We start from the raw sequence: 24,125 nt of genomic DNA on the forward strand, positions 1-24,125 counted from the left end.
TAGTTTGTTAGCAAACATAAAGATATTTTTAAAGATTATTAAATATAAAATCCAATATGAGATTTAGATTTTGAAGGGAAAAAAGTTCCCTATTTTCATCTGCTTATCAAGTTTACCTTCTATTCTAATATATATTATTTAAATAATTTCAGTCCTCGGTATGTATTTTTATCTAAGGCACCAAAATACATGTTCTGAAACAATTCTTTTCTGAAAAATCCTGTGGTTTTTTTTTTAATTGTGTTTAAATACCATGTCTTCAGAAAACACTTTCTCACAATGACTTTGCCTCCTCTGTGGGTTAGAGGATAGAGGAGGTTCATCTTTCTCTTATCCATCTCCCACCCAAGTTTACTACCTTGTAAATGCAGTCTGTTACCAAATCCAAAAAGCTTGTTATTTAAAAACTTGAGATTTTCTTCAGGAAATCCTTAATTTAAAATAATAGTGCTTAGTAGTATTCTTTGCATTTCTCCCTCCCAGTATGTGCAAAGGTTTTTTTTTTTTTTTTTTGGTGTTTATTTTTTGGCCTCACTGCACATTTTGCAGGATCTTAGTTCCCCAACCAGGAGTTGAACCAGAGCAGTCAAAGTGCCAAGTCCTAACCACTGGACCACCAGGGAATTCCTTGTGCAGAGTTATTAATAACATTCTTTTATTCACCATACACTGAATTTTAAAACCCACTAAAATTATTGAATTGCTTTATCAATTTTAATATCAGTGGTAGAAGAAATCTTAGTCCTCAAATCAGATTTCAAAATGTATTTAGGAGAGCTTAAGAGTTCTTCAGAGGTATCTCAGACTTAAGAGGGGCTGAAGAATGAGCATGTTGGGCTAAACTTAACAGTTTCTTCCAACCAAAAAAAAAACACCTTTTTGCTGTTAAAAATCAAAGGTGACTTTATAAACTATTACACTGATCAAATGCCCTCATTTCACAGATGAGGAAATTGAGCCCTGAAGGGTGAAGGGACTAGTTAACAAAGTAGGTTCAGTACCCTTTCTACTATACCATACCATGTCTCATTTTTTGAAATTCTTTATTCTGCACAGTAATGATATAATGAACACTTCTTAAATAAAACTTTCAGGTTCTTTTACTTTAGTCTTAGTTTTCAGCTAAAAATTTTATCTTGATTTGTGTGGGCAAATTGCTGTTTTGGAGAAGTTTCCAACAAGGCCTACTTTATTAGACCTTGGATTAACCCAAACTAACTTGCCTTTTTTTCCCTTGCTTACATCTACAGTGATCTTTTTTAAAGGGGAGTGATTTTATTAAGAGTATAATTTAAGCTGATTTTGTTGGACTATGGAAAGGAAATGGTGATGTGAAGGATCACTGTGTCTCATAGTTATTTCTCTCCTTCCCTGGCATTTTTCGAGGGGTAAGGTCAATCTTCTACCTTTATAACTCAACTAGAGTTTTTCACATTATGTTTTCTATCTTTCTCATACTCCTAGATAATATCATTCTAAGTTAAATTAAAATTATGAGTGGATTGAATTAAATCAGCAAATGAATATTGATTACTAGTTATATACCCCAGAAGTGCTGGGCACAGATATTAGAGTAAGGTATATGTTACTTAATGGCCTTTGGAGGAGGAGCAATTTATTCTTAACTAAACAATAATAAAAGTAAGAATGCTAAATTGGTAGCAGAAGTAGTGAATTCTGTGTATGGGAAAAAAAAAAAAAACTTTTCCGTTTCATGAAGGTATTCTTCATGAAAGAATGAAGAGTTGAGGTATTCTTAGGATGGCAAGTAGCTCAAGGGAGACTATAGCAAAAAAGTGGAATATATCATAAGCAATAAACCTTTAGATGGTAAATAAGGCAAGATTGCAGAAGGCCTCAGATTTCAACATGAATTGGCCTTCTTCTTCTGTGGAATAGATAGCCATTAAAGGATTTTAAGGAATGACACAATCTGAATAAAACTCTGCTTTAGAGGAATAACCAGTGGCAGTATAAAGAGGAAGAGAAGCTAAAGATTAATTAGAAGTAGGATACTCATAGGCTGGGGCAGTGGAATCTCTGAAATTATGAAAGAAGAATTTCAGAAGCAGAATGCCTAGGTAAGAGGTGATTTGTCATAGAGTTCAAGTTAGGAGTTGCATCAGTTTTCTACTGTTACATAACAAACTACCCCCCCACCCCCTCAAAAAAAGGCTGTTATTTCTCATGATTCTGCAGTTGACTGAATGGTTCTCTGCTGGTCCTGCTTGTACTTACATGTCTGCATTCAGGGAGGGGTTCAGCTCAGATGAGGGACAGTCTAAAATGGCCTCACTCCCATGTCTGGACCTCAGCTTAGGCAGCTGGGACTGCTGGACCTCTTCTCTTAACTTAGGCTTCTTTACAACAGGGCAGTCTCAAGGTTCTAAGAAAATGAGAGTAGAAGCTATAAAACCTCTTGAAACAGAAGCTTGGAAGTTATAAATATGGCTTCTGCTACATTCTGTTGGTCAAAAGCAAATCATAGGAACATCCCAGAATCAGGGATGAAGAAATAGATTACACCTCTTGATGGAAGAAGCCGCAAAGAAGTTAATCACAAGAGTCTTTAACGCTGCAGTTTTTGTTTTTAGGGGACTGAGTTGGGAAGTCCAAGAATAAATATTTTTATTTTTACTTATTTTATTTATTGGTCACTTATCAGGTATTCAATAAAAGCTTGTTTTTGTAAACTTTAGAAAGTAAGTAGCTTTTTGATTGAGCATAGACATGTTGTCATCTTAGCAGCTTTTTCTAAAACTTGAAGCTGCTGTAATAGCAGGCTATCTGGTTTACAAAAAGAATAGGAAATTATGATCCTAGGATGGAGGAGTGAATTCCTAAGTCATAATAATTAATGTAGTTGCTGTGATTAGCTGTTTTTTGTAGTTGCCTGGAAGCTAAGGAAAAGGGGAGAAAACCAAGAGACAGTTCTTATCAAGAAGTAGCAAGTCTTAGTATTAGAACGTAGCAATTCTTTCATTTCCTCATTTGGAAAACTATATAATAGGAACTGAATTACAAAATAGGGACCTCAGAAGTAAACAGCGTATGCAGAAATGTTTCATGTGCCTCTTTTATAATGACTTTTGATAAATGCCAAGGATATAAAACATAACTCAGTGAATAGAATTATCTAGTACTAAAGTATCTCACATATATAACCTACCAGTAGTCATATTAGATCCAAGGAAAAATTAGATCCAGTACTAGAGGAGTGAAAAAATAACTCCTCTAGATGTACACTATTCAAGGTGCAGTCCGTGGACCAGTGCTGGTCCATGAACTCTTCGATGCAAGTCTGCATGAAATAAATCAAGGATAAGCATTTAGAAACTTTTATGGCAATTGCCTTAGCATCCAAGTGTGAATATAGTTTGTAAAACTATTGATCCATGATAGATTGAAAATAAAGAAATACATCGGTCCTTCATCACAGATAGTTTTCATAAATATTTGCTTCTTTGGAGCTTAGGGTGGAAAAATAGATAATTCAACATTCTCTACTGTTTAGGGCCTAGTTTGCTTATCGCTTGTTTTGCAGCTTTGAGAGCTGAGCTCAGCACTGTATCTGAAATACATGTGGTAGGCTTCCCACCATACAGCTGAAATGTCCAATTGGTATTTCTACTAGTATGGAAATCCAGGACATACCTCCAGAGAAAGCTAGGATTTTCCTCAGAAAGAATCCAATTTTTTATGTATTAATGTTTGTGGTTAATTTTATTACTACAGACTATTCTTGTTCAGTCCTGGTATCCAATCACAGTGGCCACAAATTCTAGAGAGCAGAAGAAAATACTGGCCAAATACTTGTTAGAAACGTCTGGTAACTTAGATGGTCTGGAATACAAGTTACATGATTTTGGCTACAGAGGAGTCTCTTCCCAAGAGGTAAGAAACTGAAGGGAACCTCAATTAATAAAATATATATTGTTGGTTAGGTTACCAGTGTATAGTTTTAGGAAGTTACTAGGAAGTTATTTTGGAAGTAGGTCACATTTTGTAATTCCAGAAATTCAGTCAAGGATATTAAATACCTAATATTTGTCAGCCTCTGTTAAAGATACCTGAAATAATAGTCTTCAGTAAACATCTCTGTCCTTTATATATTTGATGGATGGGTGTACAGATGACTAAATATATGTAATAAACATGGCAGATGTCAGATAATACTACAGAGAAGCACAAGACAGTAGTGGGAAAGAGGATGATGGGAAGTACGGGTAGATCACTATTAATTAAGTAGGTCTCTTTGAGGAGGTAACAGTTGACTTCTCTTTAAAAATAATTGAAGACAGTAAGTCCTTTGGGGGCTATGCTCTGTACTTCAAGTATAGGTCTTTTTTCTTTTTTTGGATTTTGGTTTATGGTTTATTTTGCAGACTGCTGGCATAGGAGCATCTGCTCATTTGGTTAACTTCAAAGGAACAGATACAGTAGCAGGAATTGCTTTAATAAAAAAATACTATGGAACAAAAGATCCTGTTCCAGGCTATTCTGTTCCAGCGGCAGAACACAGGTAAAATTTCTGTTTTCATCCTTCTATTATCTCACATTGGTTTTCCATAAATAAGCTTCTTCATTTTTGTAACTCAGTCATGTTCTGTTTAACTACACAGCTAGGTACTACAGTAAATCTTTATACTCTGTATAAAAACTGGTATCTGGGAGGTAGACAAAACTTTTAACTGTCCTAATAGAAACAGTTTAGGAGTTCTTTTTCTAACTTTTATATTGCTGTATAAGTTTTATTGTTTAAAAAATTTTAGCTTCTCTATTGCCATATGCAGATAGGTCGTTTACTTGAAGTCTAGAAGCACTCATTGTGAAACCTGGTCAGTGTTCTCGCTCTCCCTGCTTTTCTACATAACTTCACTTATCTTTGCTCTGGAAATTATGTTCTGAACCCAGTACCCTCAGTTGTAGATGAGCAAGTTATCCCTTTTGATGAAAGGAAGAGTATTCACATTCTTCTTATGTTTCCTTGTCTGATTTTACTAAACCATTTAAGTTAAACTAGAAGACATTATAATCCAGGCTACAGCTGCTCTGGTTCTAGAGTTAGTTTTACTGAAAGTTAGGAGTTTTTAAAATGTTTGCCAATCCTTATTGCTGATTCATACAACAAAAATAATGTAATTAGTTTGGGGGAGGAGGCTTATTAAATTCTGCTTACTTGAATATTGCACAGTGCTAAAACCAGCAATGAGTAAAGCTGAGCTTTGATCCTAGCAATCTACTAGATGCTGCAAAGGATGAAAAGATATAAAGAATTAAACCTATCTTTTGGATAAAAAAAATAGTACACTGGCAACATTCTGCTCTGTTAAAGTGCTCTTAAAATGATACAGTTAAAGTACTGCAGCAGTGCAAAGGAAGGAGAAGTAGGGTCATATTCCACTGGTAGGATCAAGAAAGGCTTTATAGAGATGGTATGTAAATATTGACTTCTTGAATGATTGGTAAAATTTAATGGCAGACATTAGGGGATTCTTTATTCTCTGAATAAATATTTATTACATACCGTGTGTTAAGCATTGTCATGAAAGAGGCAAATATGGATGTGCTTAAGGCATAAGGACTGAAATGTATTTTGTACGGAGATTTTGTAAGGAATGTCAGGTGGGCTGGAAAGACAGGTTAATAAGTAAAAGCCCTCAAATGTATTTTCACATTGAATGTGCTGGGTTATTCTAATTCCATTTTCAAATGAGGTTGGGCATTGAAGTTTTTGAGCGAAGTAGTGGTGTCAGAGAAATGTTGTAGAACGATCACTTTGATAGTGGGCTATCTTATGAATTTAAAAATAGAGAAAAATGAGAAGTTAGGATTTATAGGAAACTGTTGCAATACTTTTGAGAGATGATGAGGTTCAGAACCAAGTGGCTAAATAAATGAAAAGCAGGGGATAAACATGAGCAGTGGCTTGGGAGATGAAATTGCTGAAATGATGATTTGAACTGGGGCTCAGTAGAAAGTGGATTGAGCTAACACTTAGTAGCATTGCTCTCTTAGTAGGGACTTGAATATTTTCACACATAAGTTTCAAAACTAGTGAAATTAGGAAAATAAGAGTGACATTAACAGCTCAAGATTTAAGGGTTGCAGTATTTTAATTTTTGGTCTTAGATACATGTACACCTTTTAAAAACTTACTAATACAGTACACCTAGATGAGACTGTTTATTAATGGTTTTGTTTCAAAGTAATAACATCATGAGTGTGATACTATAAATCTGAGAATAAAGATATTTTCTTCAGGACTTTCATGTTAATACAAGGTGAAAATCTACTGTATTTTTATAGCCTCATAATATTTATTACATCTACAAATTTGACTCCTTAATATATCAGCTGTTCTTAAGTAGACAAGTCTTTTTAAACAACAGCATAGTATAGTGAAAAGAGCTCTAGACTGAAAGTTGGGAAATATGAGTGACCTTACAGCTGACATACTGGGTGGCCTTGGGCAAGTCATTTATCTCTCTGTTCTTCATTTCCTCCATCCAAGCCAACAAAAGGAGGAACAAAAATTTTTGCATTTCCAACATCAGAAGGTCATTGAGGAAAAATGAACTAACATCTAAGATAACTTTAAAATAAGAAAACGCAAAGCTCTCCACTGCTAGTATTCTTTGAGCTTAATTCTCTCCCTTACAGAGAAGACCATAGCAATTCTTGATTTGAAGAAAGTGCTTTCTTTATCCATGTCTTAATTTTCCTTTCAACCTGCAGATGCTTGCATGAAGTGGAGAATAGGCATCATAGCTACTTTGTCCACTATAAAATAAATTTTATGTAAATATGCGCTCTCTCCGCTTCAGTAGCTCTGGATGGCGAAGTCCGTATCCCTGAGGTGCATCCTCTGCTGCCCCCAGCATATCCTTGACAGCTTGAGAGAAGTCGTTTACTTTAGTCCTTTAGAGGAAAAAAGAAAACAGTTTCAAAGAGAGTATGACTCTTTAAATAGCTTGGAGATGAATGGGTTGTACACTTTCCATTATTTTACTTTGGAAAATGAAGTAGAAGCAAAAATTAATAAATTAGGGAGAAAGTAAAATTACTGGGCATGAGAAAATTGTAACAATTCTAAAATTCATTATTAGGTTCTCATTAAGAATTTGTTATTTATATTATATATTAGTTAACCAGCAGGTACTTTAGTTAAATGCTGTTAATCTGTTCAAAAAGAACCACCATTATTGAGGACAGTATAAAAATCACTGTAATCATTCTTGCCTAATAGAAACTCTCACACTATTTCCCATCTTAATGATGTTTAGCTCAAACTAAATATTGTAATTCTTACTTCCTGGGCATATGTTAGTTAGTAGATTATGTTGAGTGTATCTATGCATGATACAATATAAGTAATTGCCTAAGTAATTGTCTTTTAGGTGTAAGGTTTGGAGAGTAAGAAAGATAAAATATATGTCCTTATTATTATTGGTATATGGTTTTGAAAATTCACAAAAGGGAACTGCATTGCTTAGTGAAATAATGGCAGTATGTGTTCATTCTTTCTAACATCTCAGCATAATGTATAGAGTGTATTTAACAGATGCTTTTTTAGCTCACTCATTTTAGGTTCAGAAATACTAAAAAAGAAAACATAGTTTATCCTTTGGTTGAATATGACTTAAGAGTTTGAATAACTATTGGAGAGATTATTTGTAGTCTTAAAAATTGGCCAAAGGGTGGTTTGGTTTGGCTCAAATATTCAACTAACCTCTTGATGTGCATTCATTAAACTAAATCACTCAACTTCTCTGCAGTGTTGATGGTGTAGTATAGTAAACATGAGATATAATTCAGGAACAGATGATGTGTCTACCTAAGTAAATCTGTATTCTCATTTTGTTTTCTAGTACCATAACAGCTTGGGGGAAGGACCATGAAAAAGATGCTTTTGAACATATAGTAACACAATTTTCATCAGTGCCTGTATCTGTGGTCAGCGATAGCTATGACATTTATAATGCGTGTGAGAAAACATGGGGTGAAGATCTAAGACATTTAATAGTATCAAGAAGTACAGAGGCACCACTAATAATCAGACCTGATTCTGGAAATCCTCTTGACACTGTATTAAAGGTAAATTTTAATACATAACTTGATTATTAAAAGTGCCAGTAGACCAGCTGCATCAACACTGCTTTTAACTTCATTCATATACACACCATTTCAGAACTGTCTGGACCAGTCCCCTTATTTTAGAGGTGCAGCCCAGAGAGAGTAATAGATTTGCCCAAGGTCACACATTAATAACAGAGGAACTATTTCCAGAGGGAAGGGTCATTTATTAATATGTAACTATCAAATAGACAAGTACTGTTGACTATTGAATAGATATTTTCTTTTCTACTTACCTTCAAGATTAATAAATACCATTACCATTTTAACCAGTCCTATGATTTGGTTACCAAGTTTGTGTCTTTCTCTGCCTTTATCACAAGTTATTGCTGTACCTTTGAAGGTTTTAGTGCAAAAGAAGTATGTGCAAGGTAATGTGGAACAAAAGTAATTCGAAAATACTTTTCAAGTAGAGATTCTTTAGTGATACTACCAGTCCTCAATGTAGCCTTGCTGTCTTTTTTTTCTTCTTTTTTTAAATCTTTAGGACTTGGTTTACCTTCTTTGAAAAGCACTAATAGAAACAGGTTATTGATGCTTACTACTAGAAAAATAGTGTGTTACATGCTTTGTTTAATTGTGTCACTGAATCTCCAAAAACCTTATGATCCATATTAAAACTCTTTTTTATAGACAAAGAAACCAGCTTAGATTAAAATTTACTTGCTCAAGTTCAGACAGCATGTAATAAAATGAGCCAAGTAGCCAACATAGGTCTTTATGACTATCACTGTCTCTCTTTACCACAATTTCCCAGCTGATGATTAGGTGATGAATTACTCTTTAAAACAGTGGGGTGTAGAATCAAGGAGATCTTTTCCTATCCTAAGTAATAGACCAGTCTGATGGTTTTATCTTAGCCTGAAATGTGAACTAATTTGGTTTTAGCAAACTGAACAGGTTTCATGTTTTTTCTCTTACCTAATAAAAATATACAAACCTGGTTTCAAGAATCAACTGAGTTATCATATGGAATTTTGTCATTGTTAGAATATTAAACCAGCTTATTTAAGAAAAGGGAGTGTTTGTTCGGTAAAACCTTCAAATCTCTGAGGAAGCTTTGTGATAAATCTTCAGTCAGTGTTGAAGTATTTCAGCTGCTACCAAACTTTCAATAGTTAGTGAATGAGTTGCACAACTTGCATATTAAACAATTTGGCTTAAAAAAAAATTGATGTCATTGTTAAGTGAGAAGGACTTCAGAAAATTCAGCTGGATTCATGTTTGAGTTACATCAAATTAAATTATTGGCACAAGCAGAAAAAAAAATCCAAGTCAAAAGTATTATCGTGAATTTTTTAAATGATGTTTTATATACCTTTTAAAAATATTATATTTACCATTGTAAGTTTCTAATGTTAAAGGATTTTTTTCCTGAATCTAATTTGAAAAATGTGAGGGAAAAATACATTTTTACACTTTTTTTCAGTCTTAGTTATTTTATGTTGGATGTGTATTTTTCCAAACAGGTTTTGGATATTTTAGGTAAGAAGTTCCCTGTTACCGAGAACTCGAAGGGCTACAAGTTGTTACCACCTTATCTTAGAGTTATTCAAGGAGATGGAGTAGATATTAATACCTTACAAGAGGTATGTATTTTACATTAAAGAGTTTCAATAAGGTAATTCTTATAATTAGACTGTTTACTAATTTGATAACAATAACATTAATAATTTAAGTACAATTGTTATTCTTTTAGTAAGATAGTGTATGTCTTTTCTGTTAAATGCTTAAAATTTATGGATAATAGTAACTTAAAATACAGACATACCAGCCAAACCACACTCCCAGTCCTCATTGGCCACCATGGATGATGAGCCCAAAGAAGTGTCACTAGGAAACAAGAAAATGCCGAAGAGTACTCTTTATATGTAAAACAAAAAGTCTTAACACTGCACAAATAGGTCTCAGTTTCAATAGAATGGAACTTCACATACTCTAATAAAGTGAAACCTGCATGATACTAGTCTTTTTGATAGTGTGCTTTTTCAGATTTATAGAATGGTTTGTTACCTCCTCTAAATTTAGCATTGACTGTTATTACTATTATTGTTAGAGTTAGCCAATCAGTGTAAATTTTATATTATCTTAAACCTTTTTCCTCTTTTGTTTCTCAAATAAGTTTCTAAAGAACTATAATTTTAATACTTAAAGTACTCCATAACAATTAAGACTATCACTGATACCATGATGTAGATTGTCAACTATTGTAAAGCACTGACGTTTTAATGTATACTAGTTTCAGATGATATCCACTTGTATAACGCAAGTTACCAAAAGAATTTTCTGTTTGAAAGGGTTGGTGTGAAGGGTTAGAGGAAGGTCAGTACTCCAGTTATGAACAGTTTGTTTTCTAAAGATTCATTTAAAAGAAATAACTATTGCATATAACTCTCAGTACTCCTGTGGTGATATGTATTTAGAGTTCCAAATGATGTCTGAAATAGATCTCTTAAAATAACAGAAATGAGGTTTCTTCCACCAGCTCTTCCAAACCACCTTGCCTAAGATAAGCAGAAACTTCCCCAGCTCTTTTAAGACATTTGCTGTTGGGGCATTAGGGGCTTTGATGTACAAAGGAAGAAACAGAAGGAAAGTCTGCAGCAAAGAGGAGGACCTGAATATAGAAATCTCAGGTGGCATATTTAATTGCTGTTGTCTTCTAGCTCAGCTGAATTGAAAGTTTCTGACTTGGGGTCAGTTAAGAACTAGTACCCAAACCTCCGTTTTAGCAGGTCCCTTTCAGATGAAGAAACCTGGGCAAGGTACTGTATGACAGAATGTCTACTAGCTCAGTGCTCTTCCCATTGCTTATCCCTGTCCTTCCTTGTTCTTAGGGGCAGCTCTTTTAAGTTCGGTTGCTCCATTGGGTATTTGAACTTCTCTTTAAAAACTGAAGCTCTTTGGCTTTTATTTTCTTTTTTTTTTTTTTTTTCATTTTTCTAAATAAAGTTTGAAAATGTACATGCATTTTTAAAGTTGAGAATCAGTTCAGAACTTGAACCTTTTTTAAAAAAATAACTCCATTAACAAAAAGTTAAATCCCAAGATACATATTCTTTGGCATTGGTAAAACCTTAAACAGAATGGTCAGAGAATGAGTAGTTTGTGTTAATACATGCACTCATTACCTAAAGGATAATACCTGCTCTCTCTTCATATTGGAGGTGGGTCAAAATAAGTTTTTAGAAGCAAGGAAAGGAATTTATATAGACTTTTTGTCTAGTCAGGTTTCCTTGTGTAAAATTTTTCTAAAGTAATATTTCCTCTAATTCTGTAACATCCAGTAACATTAATAGAAAAATTCACATAAACTTTAAATTGTATAAATTTCACAACTTGTGATGGTGAAGCTATATGGGAAGAACACCTTAAAGAAATTGGTCCTAAATGACAGAATATGACATTAGGTGGTACTGTTTTTTTGTGAATTCCTCATTCTTGTGTTTCTGAGGTGTACCTAAAATCAGGTGACAGGTCTGAAACTATTTTCTCTGTATTTTACCCAGATCTCCTTACTCTCTGTCTGTCTGTCTCCGTGTCTTTTACTCCCTTTTTCTCTTCTACTTGTGTTTCTTCTATGTTGAAATTCACTTATTAGAACTTTAATTTCACATTGTTTTATAAGGTTTTCGTTATTGTTTTAGTTATACTTGGTTTACAGTTAGTTCAGTGAAAAAATTTCAGAGCCCTTGAGTGTTTTGAGTTCAAGTGTAATAATAAAAAGACATGAGAATTACTTTAAAATGCATATGTCTCCATCTTGATTACTGACATACAGCAGGAGAGTTAAACTGAGATTTAAAAAGAAAGTTGCATTTCTAAATGTGGATTTGTTAAAAGATGTAGGTCCTTGAAGTTTATTTTTGTATCTTAAAATGTTGAAAATGGGGCTTCCGTGGCGGCTTAGTGGTAAAGAATCTGCCTGCCAATGCAGGAGACGTGGGTTCAAGCCCTGGATCAGGAAGATCCCCTGGAGAAGGAAATGGCAACCTACTCCAGTATTCTTGCCTGGGAAATCCCATGGACAGAGAAACCTGTTGGGCTACTCTTGATGGGGGTTGCAAAAGTCAGGCATGACTTAGTGAATTAACAACAGCAACTATTCCTCATTTAGATAAGAGGTTAGTTTGAGACTCTTGGTATTGGGAGTATATAACAAATCTGTATGAATAATTCACATAAACCTTTTAAACTTGATTTTGATTTTCTAATCACTTCTGAAAATTATGTTTAAATTTAAAAACCCCATACTTTCTAATTACTTCCTTTTGACTAGTATGAAATTAAAATAATGGTTATTAAACTTTATCTGCTACCTTCTACCATAAAAGTGATTGAGTATGTTACATAAGAAGACAGACACTAGTTAACTAAGTCCTGCCTGGGAAAAAGAAATGCAAATGAGATTGATAATAGAGTAATAAATTAATGTAAATTTTAAATTATGTGTCCCTTGAAAGAAATAGTCTAGTTGTTAGAAGTCTGTGTTTACATTGGTCTCTCTTTCTGGCTTTTTAGATAATCATTCTGCCAAAAAATGATCCACTGATAACTCTTAGCTCCCAATCAGTTCATAGTTTTGCTTATGGCACTAGAGTACCAGCCAGGGTCAGACGACTGCCAGTGCCTTAACTCTTAAATTAGCAGGAGTGTTTTACACTTTTTTTTAAATCACTAATATCTGTTGATTTTAAGTGCCCCATTATATGACTTGCACTCTGACATGTGACAACATGTATGAAATTTATTAATGATAAGTAGAGTCATAGAATCTAGTAATTTGGGACAAATGTCTGGGCCTCATTGCTTGTGCTACTGGCATCTGGGCAATAAATTAAAGATATAGATGAAAGTTTACTCAAGTAACCTTGTGTATTGATAGCCATTTTTTTCTACCTCTCATTCCCTTTATTCCCCCAACCTAAACCACAATCACTGATAACAGTACAAATTCAGGAACTTGGAATGAAATCCCCTTTTTCTACACTTATTCCTTGGGCTTCCCTCTTTGAGGTGGGTGGGTCTTTTAAGAGAAAAAAAAAAATGGGATGTAACTTCATGTAGGCCTTATTCTTAACCCATTCTTTACTGTGTTATAAACAGCTTTAGATGGTTTATTCATCAGTGTGGCCCATGGAAAAATAACTTCTTTCCACTTCCAAATTACCTGGCTTTTTTCTATTTTCTTCTTTAATCTAGATTGTGGAAGGCATGAAGCAGAAAAAATGGAGTATTGAAAATGTTTCCTTCGGTTCTGGTGGAGCCTTGCTACAGAAGTTAACAAGAGATCTTTTGAATTGTTCCTTCAAATGTAGTTATGTTGTAACCAATGGCCTTGGGGTATGTCCCACAACTTCTGCTCTTGTGTTGTTGCTATCTTCTTTATGTGTAGGCCTAGAATATGCCTAGAATGTATGTATTGAATGCAGTAGTCGAAGGATAATATGGTCCTAAACTGTTACTGTATTGTACCCCTGACAATACTCAGAAACAGGGGAAAAATAAGAGATAATAGGTGATGACTTCAGAAAAGAGGAAAGACTTAGAAAAAAGAGGGAAAATGAGAGATAATTTAAGAGAGATGATGCAGGTCAATTCATTTCTACTACTTTAGTATATACCTTTGAATCAAGAAGTTGAGCACATTTGAGTGAGAATGTCAGCTCACCTGGGCTTCCCAGGTGGTGCTAGTGGTAAAGAACCTGCCTGCCAATACAGAAGATACAAGAGACTCGGGTTTGATCCCTGGTCGGGGAGATCCCCTGGAGGAGGGCATGGCAACCCACTCCAGTATTCTTGCCTGGAGAATCCCCATGGACAGAGGAGCCTGGCAGACTACAGTCCATGGGGTCACAAAGAGTCAGACATGACTGAAGCAACTTGGCATGCACACACAATCACATCAGCTCACCTAGCCATCATACATTAAAGATAAGCAAATATGTAAATATGTCAGTGTTTTAGGAAGGTGAACTATGAGGTTCCAGTTGTTACACTAGAATCATTTTCTGGTAGTCTTCAAAGGGGGAACCCAAGATGCAGGCAGCTGAACAACCAACTCCCTAGTAGCTCTTCACAAACTCTTGGGAGTCTCTGTATCAAAGGGTGTGTTCAGTTCAGTTGCTAAGTCGTGTTTGACTCTTTGTGACCCCATGGACTTCAGTACACCAGGCTTCCCTGTCCATCACGAACTCCCAGAGCTTACTTAAACTCATGTCCATCGAGTCGGTGATGCCATCTCGTCCTCTGTTGTCCCCTTCTCCCACGCCTTCAGTCTTTCCAGCATCAGGGTCTTTTCCAGTGAATCAGTTCTTCGAATCAGGTGGCCAAAGTTTTGGAGTTTCAGCTTCAACATCAGTCCTTCCAATGATATACAGGACTGATTTCCTCTAGGATGGACTGGTTGGATCTCTGTGCTGTCCAAGGGACTCTCAAGAGTCTCCTCCAACACCACAGTTCAAAAGCATCAATTCTTCAGTGTTCAGCTTTCTTTATAGTTCAACTCTCACATCCATACATGACTACTGGAAAAACCATAGCTTTGACTAGACAGACCTTTATTGGCAACGTAATAAAGTCTGTCACTGTTTGCATTGTTTCCCCATCTATTTGCCACGAAGTGATGGGACCAGATGCCATGATTTTAGTTTTCTGAATGTTGAGCTTTAAGCCAACTTTTTCACTCTCTTCTTTCACTTTGATCAAGAGGCTCTTTAGTTCTTCTTCACTTTCTGCCATAAGGGTGGTGTCATCTGCATATCTGAGGTTATTGATATTTCTCCCAGCAGTCTTGATTCCAGCATGTGCTTCATCCAGCCCAGTATTTCTCATGATGTACTGTGCATATAAGTTAAATAAGCAGGGTGACAATATACAGCCTTGACCTACTCCTTTCCCAATTTGGAAGCAGTCTGTTGTTCCATGTCCAGTTCTAACTGTTGCTTCTTGACCTGCATACAGGTTTCTCAGGAGGCAGGTCAGGTGGTCTGGTATTCCCATCTCTTGAAGAATTTTCCACAGTTTGTTGTGATCCACACAAAGGCTTTGGCATAGTCAGTAAAGCAGAAGTAGATATTTTTCTGGAACTCTCGCTTGTTCGATGATGTGTGTAGTGGATCCTAAAGACACATGGGTTGGTTCCCTACCTTAGTTCACCTCCATCATTCTTTGGCGAGTTCTAGGTTTGCTTCTTCCACTTCTCCAGCTGCCTTCTACCTTTCTGATCCTAAAGCACTGTGCTCTAGGTCTCTAGGTTCTCAAGGTTGTCTTTGCTTCTTGTGGTAACAAGATATCATAATAGAATAAAAAGTAACAAAAGGGAAAAAGTTATGAAGTGGGCAAGCCTTTACTGTAGTAAAATCCTACTACCCTTGCCACAGATTATAGAGTTGACATGGATTTATTTTTCAGTAACATGCATGTGCTATACTTAGATCAGTTTAAGGGCAATGCATAATAGAAAAGGGGATACTTTAAGGGTCACATTGTTGACCTCAGAGACTTACTACAGATGGAGTTATTAGTATTCTGCACTAGTAAGAAAAGATTTCAAAGACTTGGATTTGGTTCATACCTTTTTCCTGATAGAGGACTCTCTCCTCCACAACAGGCTAGAGTTTTATTTCTTAAGAGCTAGATGCAGATTGGCTTAGTTATACCTGCAAAGTACCTTAAAATTTATATAAATTTGATATATACTTTTTTTAATGTGAGTTGAGTGAACATTTCTGATGATTAGTCTTCTATTTCTCTAACTTTAATTTGGATTCCAGATTAACGTCTTCAAGGATCCAGTTGCTGATCCCAACAAAAGGTCCAAAAAGGGCCGATTATCTTTACATAGGACACCAGCAGGAAATTTTGTTACACTTGAGGAAGGAAAAGGAGACCTTGAAGAATATGGTCATGTATGTATCTATGCTGATTGGGGTTTGTTTTGTTTTTTAAACAGTAATAAGTTCACTTTTCAAATTAAGAAAGGAGGCTTTTGTGTTTAAAATTATTTTCAGAAAAGTTCTTTTCTTGGAGGACAAGAGTTTTATTGTAAAATGTTTACAATTGCTGACCTAGCCTACCAAAATAAGATGAAAAATAAGAAATGGCTAGATAATAAATATGAGACCTTTACATTGAGTGAAATATTTTATAAGAAAAAAAATGGTGTTCCATATAGTTACCAGAAGAGAGTGATTGATGAGCTTCAATAAGTGTGTGTACTTGATCTTACTCCTATTGCCAGTTAGCAGTGAATCATTTCTGAACAGGAATGGTTAGGAATACTTAAAGGATGCTGGTCTTCTTAGACTATTCATAGCTGTTTATGTTACAGTAAACCCGTGGTAATTTTAGTGGATAAAAGAAGAGCTTTCCAAATTCCAAGATGTTGTTAAAGATGATTCCATTTTTTCAAAACAATAGAATCCAGTTCAGATGGTTTTCTTTAGCCTCATTTAATTCTCACCGCAACATCTATGGGTTAAAAATGCAAATTATATCATCTTAATAGTGTAAGATATAAAAACAGTAAGGCTTGACTCAGATTATAACTAGTAAATGAACCAAGTTTTCTGATTTAAGTCAACCAAGCTAGAAATATTCATAGTATGCTTAGTCTGTATGCTCATTGACTTAGAAAATTACACTTATATTCAACTTCTAGTTTTTATTAATAAGCCACTGGATTGAACAAGAAAATACTACTTTTTAGAAGGGAACTACTCATAATTGATAAAAATTTAATTTTATTGATTATATAATAAAATTGTATTTTTTAACTTTTGAATATTATACTACATATATTCTGCTTATGCTACTTCTATATTCTTTTAAGATTTTAAGCCATAATTATTACAGTAAGAGTTTTCTGTTATCTTTAATGAGAAATATGTACAAGTTCCTAAAACTTTTAGAATTAGATTTGTTTATATAGAGCCTATTACACAGCCTTCATTGAACTCTTCTACTACCGAGACTTTGCTTTATTAGTTTACCCCAGACGGACAAAAATTGCTTTAGACGTGGTCATAACTGTAACTAAAACAAGGCATTGGTTTTAATAGTATGTGGATGATACTCTAGAACGTTTGAGTCAGTAAGCCATTTATAATCATCTAGACATTTTAATAGGAACCACCCTTCCTCAATAGATTATGAATTTAACTTTGAAAATTTAAATATAAAGAAAATGCCACAGCAAGAGCAGTGTGATTGGAAACAACACAGGGATAGGTAAGATTGTTTCAAGATGGTGGAGTAGGAAGACCATGAACTCAACTCCTCTTATGGGCATGCCAAAATTATAACTATTTACAGAACAAATATTGATGAGAAAGAGCAGAATCTACCAGGAAAGATCTACAACTAAAGCCTAAAGAAGGAACTATGACAAGATAAGAGGGGCAGAATCACCATATAGTCAAGACCCATATCCCCAAGAGGGCAACCCATAGGAGAATAATTACAGAGGTTCTTCCAAAGAAACAAGGGGTCTGAGCCCCACCTCAGCCTCTCCAACCTTGGGGGCCTTGCATTCCAGAGAGCCCCAAAAGAATCACATTCAAAGAGGACCACACCAAGACACACGGTAATTAAAATGGCAAAAGTTAGAATATTAAAAGCAGTGCGGAAAAGGAACAACTTACATACATGGGAACTGTCATAAGGTTGTAATCTGACATTTCAGCAGAAATTCTGCTGGTGAGAGGGATGGTACAATATATTTAAAGTGATGACAGAGTAAAACCTTCAACCAAGAATATTCTACCTGATAAGACTTTCATTTAGATTTGATGAAGAGATCAAAAGGTGAGCTGAACTTCTAAGCAGGGGAGAAAAATGCTACAACTAGAAACATAATAATTACAAAAGGAAAAACCTTGTCAGTAAAGGCAAATGTATATTAAAGGTAGCAAATCAACTGTGTTTACTGAGGAAGTTTAAAAGACAGTAAAATCATCTACATCTGCAATAAGCAGTTCAGTGATACACAAAATGAGATGTAAAATATGTCAAAAGCAGTAATGAACCTAAATGTAAGACATGATTCCATGAAACTCCTAGAAAAGAACATGTAAAACACTCCTCAATGTAAATCATAGAAATGTTTTCTTAGATCAGTCTCCCAAGGCAAAATCAATAAAAGCAAAAATATACAAATGCAATCTAATCAAAAGCTTTTATACAGCAAAGGAAACCTACCAAAACAAAAAGACAGCCTACAGAATGGGAAAGTATTTGCAAATATGACCAACAACATCCAAAATACCCAAGGAGCTCATATAACTTAATATCAAAAAACAGTCCAGTCAAAAAATGGGCAGAAGAACTGAGTAGACATTTTTTCTAAAGAAGTTATACAGATGGCTAATAACCATGTGAAAAGATGCTCAACATCCCTGACTGTTAGAGAAATGCACACCAGAACCACAAAAAGGTATCACCTCACACCTGTCAGAATAACAGCTGTCATCCAAAAGTCTGCAAATAACAACTGTTGGAAAGGATTTGGAGAAAAGAGAACCCTCATACACTGTTGGTGGGAATGTTAACAGATACAGCCACTATGGAGATTCCTCCAAAAACTAAAAATAGAACTATGATATGATTTAGCAATTCCATTTCTGGGTATATATCCAAAGAAAATGAAAACACTTATTTGAAACGTGCATGAAATAATAAACCCACACATGAAATAATCGCACCACTATTTACAATAATACAAGATATGGAAGCAACCTAACTGTCCATCAACAAATGAATGAGTAAAGAAAATGTGGCGTATGCACACACACAATGAAATATTACTCAGCAGTTAAAAGTGAAATTTTGTCACTTGAAACAACATCGATGAACCTGGAGGGTATTATGCTATGTGAAACAAGTCAGAGAAAGACACATACTGAATGTTATTACTTGTATATGGAATCTAAAAAATAAATGAATATAATGAAACAGAAGCAGTGTCACAGATACAGACAACAAATTAGTGTTTGTGGGGAAAGGGAAGCAAGGAGGGGTGAGGCAGGGGGTAGGAGGTACAAACTTACATGTACAAAATAAATGAGGTGCAAAGACATACTGTACAGCACAGGGAATATAGCCAGTATTTCATAACAATTTTAAATGTTTATAATCTAAAATAGTAAATCATTACATTGTGTACCTGAAACTAATATTGTAAATCAACTATATTTCAATAGAAAAAGGGTAAAAAGGAAACAACATAGTGACAAAAATACTGTTATATGCTCACCTTCAGATGAGATGAAAAACTCTGGCGCAGTAGATTACTTCTATGGATTTTTCAAGAAAAAACTAGAGGCAGATAATTCCTTACTACGACAGGAATTTGCCAGACCCAAAGGGAATTTAGTCCTAATTCTCTTAATTTGTCTTTGTTACTCTTGCATAAATCAAATGGATTACACGTATCAGTGACTTCTGGAATACACACAGTCTTTAAAATCAGTGACTATGTATTGGTCAAGAAATCAATATCTACTAATATTTCTGTTTGGGTTTGGTTTCTTGTTTTTAGGGTTGACTTTTGTTTGTTTAAGGCAAAAACTTCTGATTAGTAAGTTTAGTAAATTCCAGGTTGATAAGTTTAATCGGTGTTGAGTCTCTTGGCTAGGAACAGGGACCGTCTGGCAGGCTTTCCTTGCTGATCTGTCCATCATGATTATCAGCGACAGCCATAGTGCTTCTGGGCAGCCAAAGCAGTAAGCATCTACTAGATTTGTTTTGCTGTTAAGGAAGACTGTTTTAAGAATGTAATACTTGAATCATTCCTTTTCAGAAAGTTAAACATGTCTACATCCCATTTTAGATCCAGGTCTTGCCTCTGCCTGCTCCGTCAGCATCCTTTGTATATAAAATCATTTCATAATTTGAACATTATCAGCATCTCTGTATTTGACTATTCAGTCTAATTCATCTAATCATTACTGAAAAATTTTGATAGCCTAATATAACCATTAAATTTCAATATTGTTATATTTGTGCAGGATCTTCTTCACACTGTCTTCAAGAATGGGAAGGTGACAAAAAGCTATTCTTTTGATGAAGTAAGAAAAAATGCACAGCTGAATATCGAACTGGAAGCAGCACCTCATTAGGATTTGTTTTATGACTGGGTGTGTGTGTGTGCGCCTGCGTATGCGTGTGTGTGTGTTTACGTGCATGCACACACGTGTACCCCTGTGTGTGTGAGTATGTAATACATAATGTTTATTGTACAGATGTGTGGGGGGTCTTTGTGTTTTATGATACATTACAGCCAAATTATTTGTTGGTTTATGGACATACTGCCCTTTTCATTTTTTCTTTTTTCCAGTGTTTAGGTGATCTTAAATTAGGAAATGCTCTTAACCATGTAAAAGATAATTGCTAAAGTAAGCTTTTTAGGGCCCTTTGCCAATAGATAGTAATTCAATCTGGTATTGATCTTTTCACAACCAACCACGAAACTTTTATATATAACTGAAGATCACATAAAAACAGATTTGCATAAAATTATCATGATTGCTTTATGTTTATATTTAACTTGTATTTTTGTACAAACAGATTGTGTAAGATATATTTAAAGTTTCAGTGATTTAACAGTCTTTCCAACTTTTCATGATTTTTATGAGCACAGACTTTCAAGAAAATACTTGAAAATACATTGCCTTTTGTCCATTAATCAGCAAATAAAACATGGCCTTAACAAAGTTGTTTGTGTTATTGTACAATTTGAAATTATGTCAGGACATACCCAACAAAATTACTAAACCTCCCTGCCCCTTGTAGACTATGTATTAATCATTCTACATTAAAGAAAATAATGGTTCTTACTGGAATGTCTAGGCACTGTACAGTGATTATACAAGTTGGTCATTGTATTGTACCAGTGAAATGCCAAATTGACAGGCCTGTACTGCAGTTTTATATGTCAGATATTGCCTGTGGCTCTGCACCTCAAGATTTTAAGGCGATTTTTAGAGAGAATTTCTGCTTACACTAGAGAATATATACATAAATGTAAAATATTGACAAATACGGAAGTAGTTATTTTAAAGTAATTACACTTCTGAATTTATTTTTCCTATTCTATAGTTGCTATGACTGAAATGAATTAGTGGAATGGGTAGTGAGTGTACTTATTTTAGATGTTTTGATTGTTATATTTTTCATTAAGTTTTTCAAAAATTAAGTCAGATATTCAATTTTATGGACATCACTTACTAATTTTAAACTGAATCCCTCAATAAATAATGTTCAAGCAAGTACTTACTTAAATGAAGATAAATTATCCCAAAGGAAAAATAAGATGACATGAGTTTGAAAAGAAGAATCTGAACCCTCAGTGGTAATTTGGCTGAATTCAAAGTGTTCAACATTGACATGTTCTAGAGTGATTAAACTGCTCGATTCTGAGTCAGTCATCACACCTGACTAGAGACCAGGGTTTTGTAGATTCCTTTCTGTTCTAAGGCTGTGACAAGCAGGCCAAATTCAGACTATTTTTTTGTGAATACATACTGTCTATGACTGCTTTCTCTCAACAACAGTAGAAGTTGAATCATTGCAATAGTGATCCTACAACCCACAAAGCCTGAAATGTTTATTATCCAGCCCTTTATAGAAAAGTATGTTAACCCCTGTTGTAAGAAAAAGAGTGTGCCTTGATATGTAGAGTTTTTCTCTTTTGTCTTCTCTTTTTTTCATTTAAGAGTCTGATATTAGAAGACTATTTAGAAAAGCTTTAACAATACGACGTTAAAGTAAAATTTTACAAATTGAAAAGCCATATATTATTTGTCCTAAATAGTTACATGAGAAGGTATTTTATCACGAGTAATCTAATTAGAGATGAGTTATCTTTATTAAGCATCTTTTATAAGCATTATTAAAAAGAAGATGGGTTTTAGAGATGATTCTAACCACTTGTCTAATGAGAACAGTAGGCATCAGCCATACTCCTAGGAAAAGTTTTCACCCTGTAATCCCATCCCTGGTAGGAAATAATTTTAAAGTGATTACTGTTTTTTTAAATGTATCCAAGTGAAGAGTAATAGTAAGAAAAACACATCATTCTTGATAAATTGTGCTAAGGGGCTTATAGCAAAGGGAAGGAAACTTAGCAATAACAACTTTGATAACCACTCATAATTTTTATTTTATTAAACATTGGAATTACACTATAGACAACAGTCTTTGTACACTGAATTTCAGCAATTGCAGAGTATCTCGAGGGGTTTTATTTTAGTGCTTTTCACTGAATGCTAAAATACTTGGTCAGTGATTGGGGGGGGTGGAATGATTAATTGTGTTAGTTTTCAACCACTTGGAATTGATTAATCCCGAATCTCCATCACGTAAGCACTTAGTATTTTGACCATCTCCATTCTGAGAAGCAACTGGCTAACATGGATACCAAGTAGAGCTCTATTGTGTCACCCATAAATCAGCCTAATCTTTCAGACAAAAGCAAATGGCATGTATGAGTTTGCTCTAAATCATTAGATTTGCAGTTAGCAATTAATCCCCCTCAATTCATAATATCATGAAGTATTTGTATTTTAAATAGAAGATAGGAGTTCTGTATTAAGACTCTTTATTTGTACTCTATACTTAAAATGGTTTTAATGATTATCCCTTATTTCTTTTCTTGAAATAAATTGTTATGAAAATTTTATAAGGAAATCCATCTTGGAAAACTAGAAAGAGAAAACGGCAAGGTAATTATTGTTCTGTTTGCCATAATTTAGAATTCAAACTTAAACAAGTATTTTGTAGTTTTACATTCCTTTTTAACCCATTCAGTGGAGAATGTCAGCTTTTCTCCCAAGTTGTATGTTAAATCAATCTAATATGTATTCAGCATCAAAGATAAACATGTAATAAACATGGAAATAAAGTTTAGCTCTATTAGTGAAATGTTAAATTTGACTGTGTGCTTCAAATAATGGCATTTCCAGAGTTATCTTTTTTAGTTATTCTTCCAGTTCAAAGAATTAAGAGAATGAAAGAGGGAGAGATTTCTAGGATGACTCTTACTTTCTACCTTGTGTAGCATATGACAGTGCCTTTTAGTAAAGACACTGGAGGGAGATCAGATTGGGGGGCAAAGAGCACAATTCATCAGATAAGATTTGAGATGCCCGCTCAGACATTTAAATGTGGGTTTTAGGTAGCTGGAGAGACAGATTTGGACATGAATGTGATGTATAGATGGTCAGTGGAGACATAAGAGGATATGTCTCTAGGCAGAGTGTAGAGTATGGCATAAACAAACCACAGGCTATAGGCCAAACCCAGTCCACCATCTGTTTTCTAAATAAAGTTTTATTGGAACACAACTACATCAATTAATTATTGTTCATGGCTGTTTTCATGCCACAATGGCAGAGTTGATTAGTTGTGACAGACTATGCCCTGCAAAACCTAAAATAATTTATTATATGGCCCTTAAAACAAAAATGCATGAATCTCTGCTATAAAGAAAAGAGGGCTTAGGGCAAAAGCATAAGTATTCTCAATAGTTAAGTGGCAGATGAGCCAGCAAAGGAGACTGACAAGCAGTAGCTAAAGAGGTTAAAGCCAGGAGGAGAAAGTCATGAAAGCCCAGGGGACGGGCATTTTCCTGCACAGGTGCTCTGTACTACTGAGATCACGTTCAGTGAGGGATGTGAAAGCAGCTATTGGATTTGACCTCCTGGTAGCAATAGGCAGCTGAGAGACATTCTCTCCCAGTAGTAGAGGAGGCCGAGGTCAGAAGGAAGCTACCTTACACAACTCGAGTGCTGGATGTATAGAGGAGGAGCAAATGAGGCAGCAGCATGTCTTCCTTTCCTTTTGGAGCTACTACTGTATCTCAGAAGGATGTGGGAAAGCGGGAAAAGTTGAAGACCAGAGAGTTAAAGAGATCAGCATGGTATTGGGTTCCAAAAAAGTGGAGGACCATGGAGTCCAAAGCACAGGTGAAAAGATTGACGAGATGTCTA

At 34.9% G+C, this 24,125-nt stretch overlaps 1 protein-coding gene and 1 long non-coding RNA gene across 6 annotated transcripts in view; one reads left to right on the top strand and one right to left on the bottom strand.

Annotated features, from left to right (window-relative positions):
- NAMPT (nicotinamide phosphoribosyltransferase) overlaps positions 1 to 23,065 on the top strand; it is a 38,804-nt gene extending 15,739 nt beyond the window's left edge. The window contains exons 5-11 of the mRNA XM_020893508.2: positions 3,736 to 3,894; positions 4,386 to 4,522; positions 7,872 to 8,097; positions 9,606 to 9,725; positions 13,339 to 13,479; positions 15,912 to 16,046; positions 20,145 to 23,065. Of these exons, the coding sequence (XP_020749167.1) occupies positions 3,736 to 3,894; positions 4,386 to 4,522; positions 7,872 to 8,097; positions 9,606 to 9,725; positions 13,339 to 13,479; positions 15,912 to 16,046; positions 20,145 to 20,255 (1,029 nt within the window). The 3' untranslated portion in view covers positions 20,256 to 23,065. The remainder of the gene's footprint in view (positions 1 to 3,735; positions 3,895 to 4,385; positions 4,523 to 7,871; positions 8,098 to 9,605; positions 9,726 to 13,338; positions 13,480 to 15,911; positions 16,047 to 20,144) is intronic.
- Positions 6,098 to 24,125, bottom strand: part of LOC139035637 (uncharacterized) — a 51,994-nt gene continuing 33,966 nt past the window's right edge. For 4 of the 5 annotated variants that reach the window (XR_011488279.1, XR_011488282.1, XR_011488281.1 and 1 more), the window contains exons 3-5: positions 14,345 to 16,608; positions 9,908 to 9,969; positions 6,098 to 6,921 (exon numbers count right to left, since the gene is read on the bottom strand). This is a non-coding gene — a long non-coding RNA (uncharacterized lncRNA). The remainder of the gene's footprint in view (positions 6,922 to 9,907; positions 9,970 to 14,344; positions 16,609 to 24,125) is intronic. The other variant, XR_011488284.1, reaches the window with a different exon arrangement.

The sequence above is a fragment of the Odocoileus virginianus genome, chromosome 1 (assembly GCF_023699985.2).
Source record: "Odocoileus virginianus isolate 20LAN1187 ecotype Illinois chromosome 1, Ovbor_1.2, whole genome shotgun sequence".
In the NCBI taxonomy this organism is placed as follows: domain Eukaryota; kingdom Metazoa; phylum Chordata; class Mammalia; order Artiodactyla; family Cervidae; genus Odocoileus; species Odocoileus virginianus.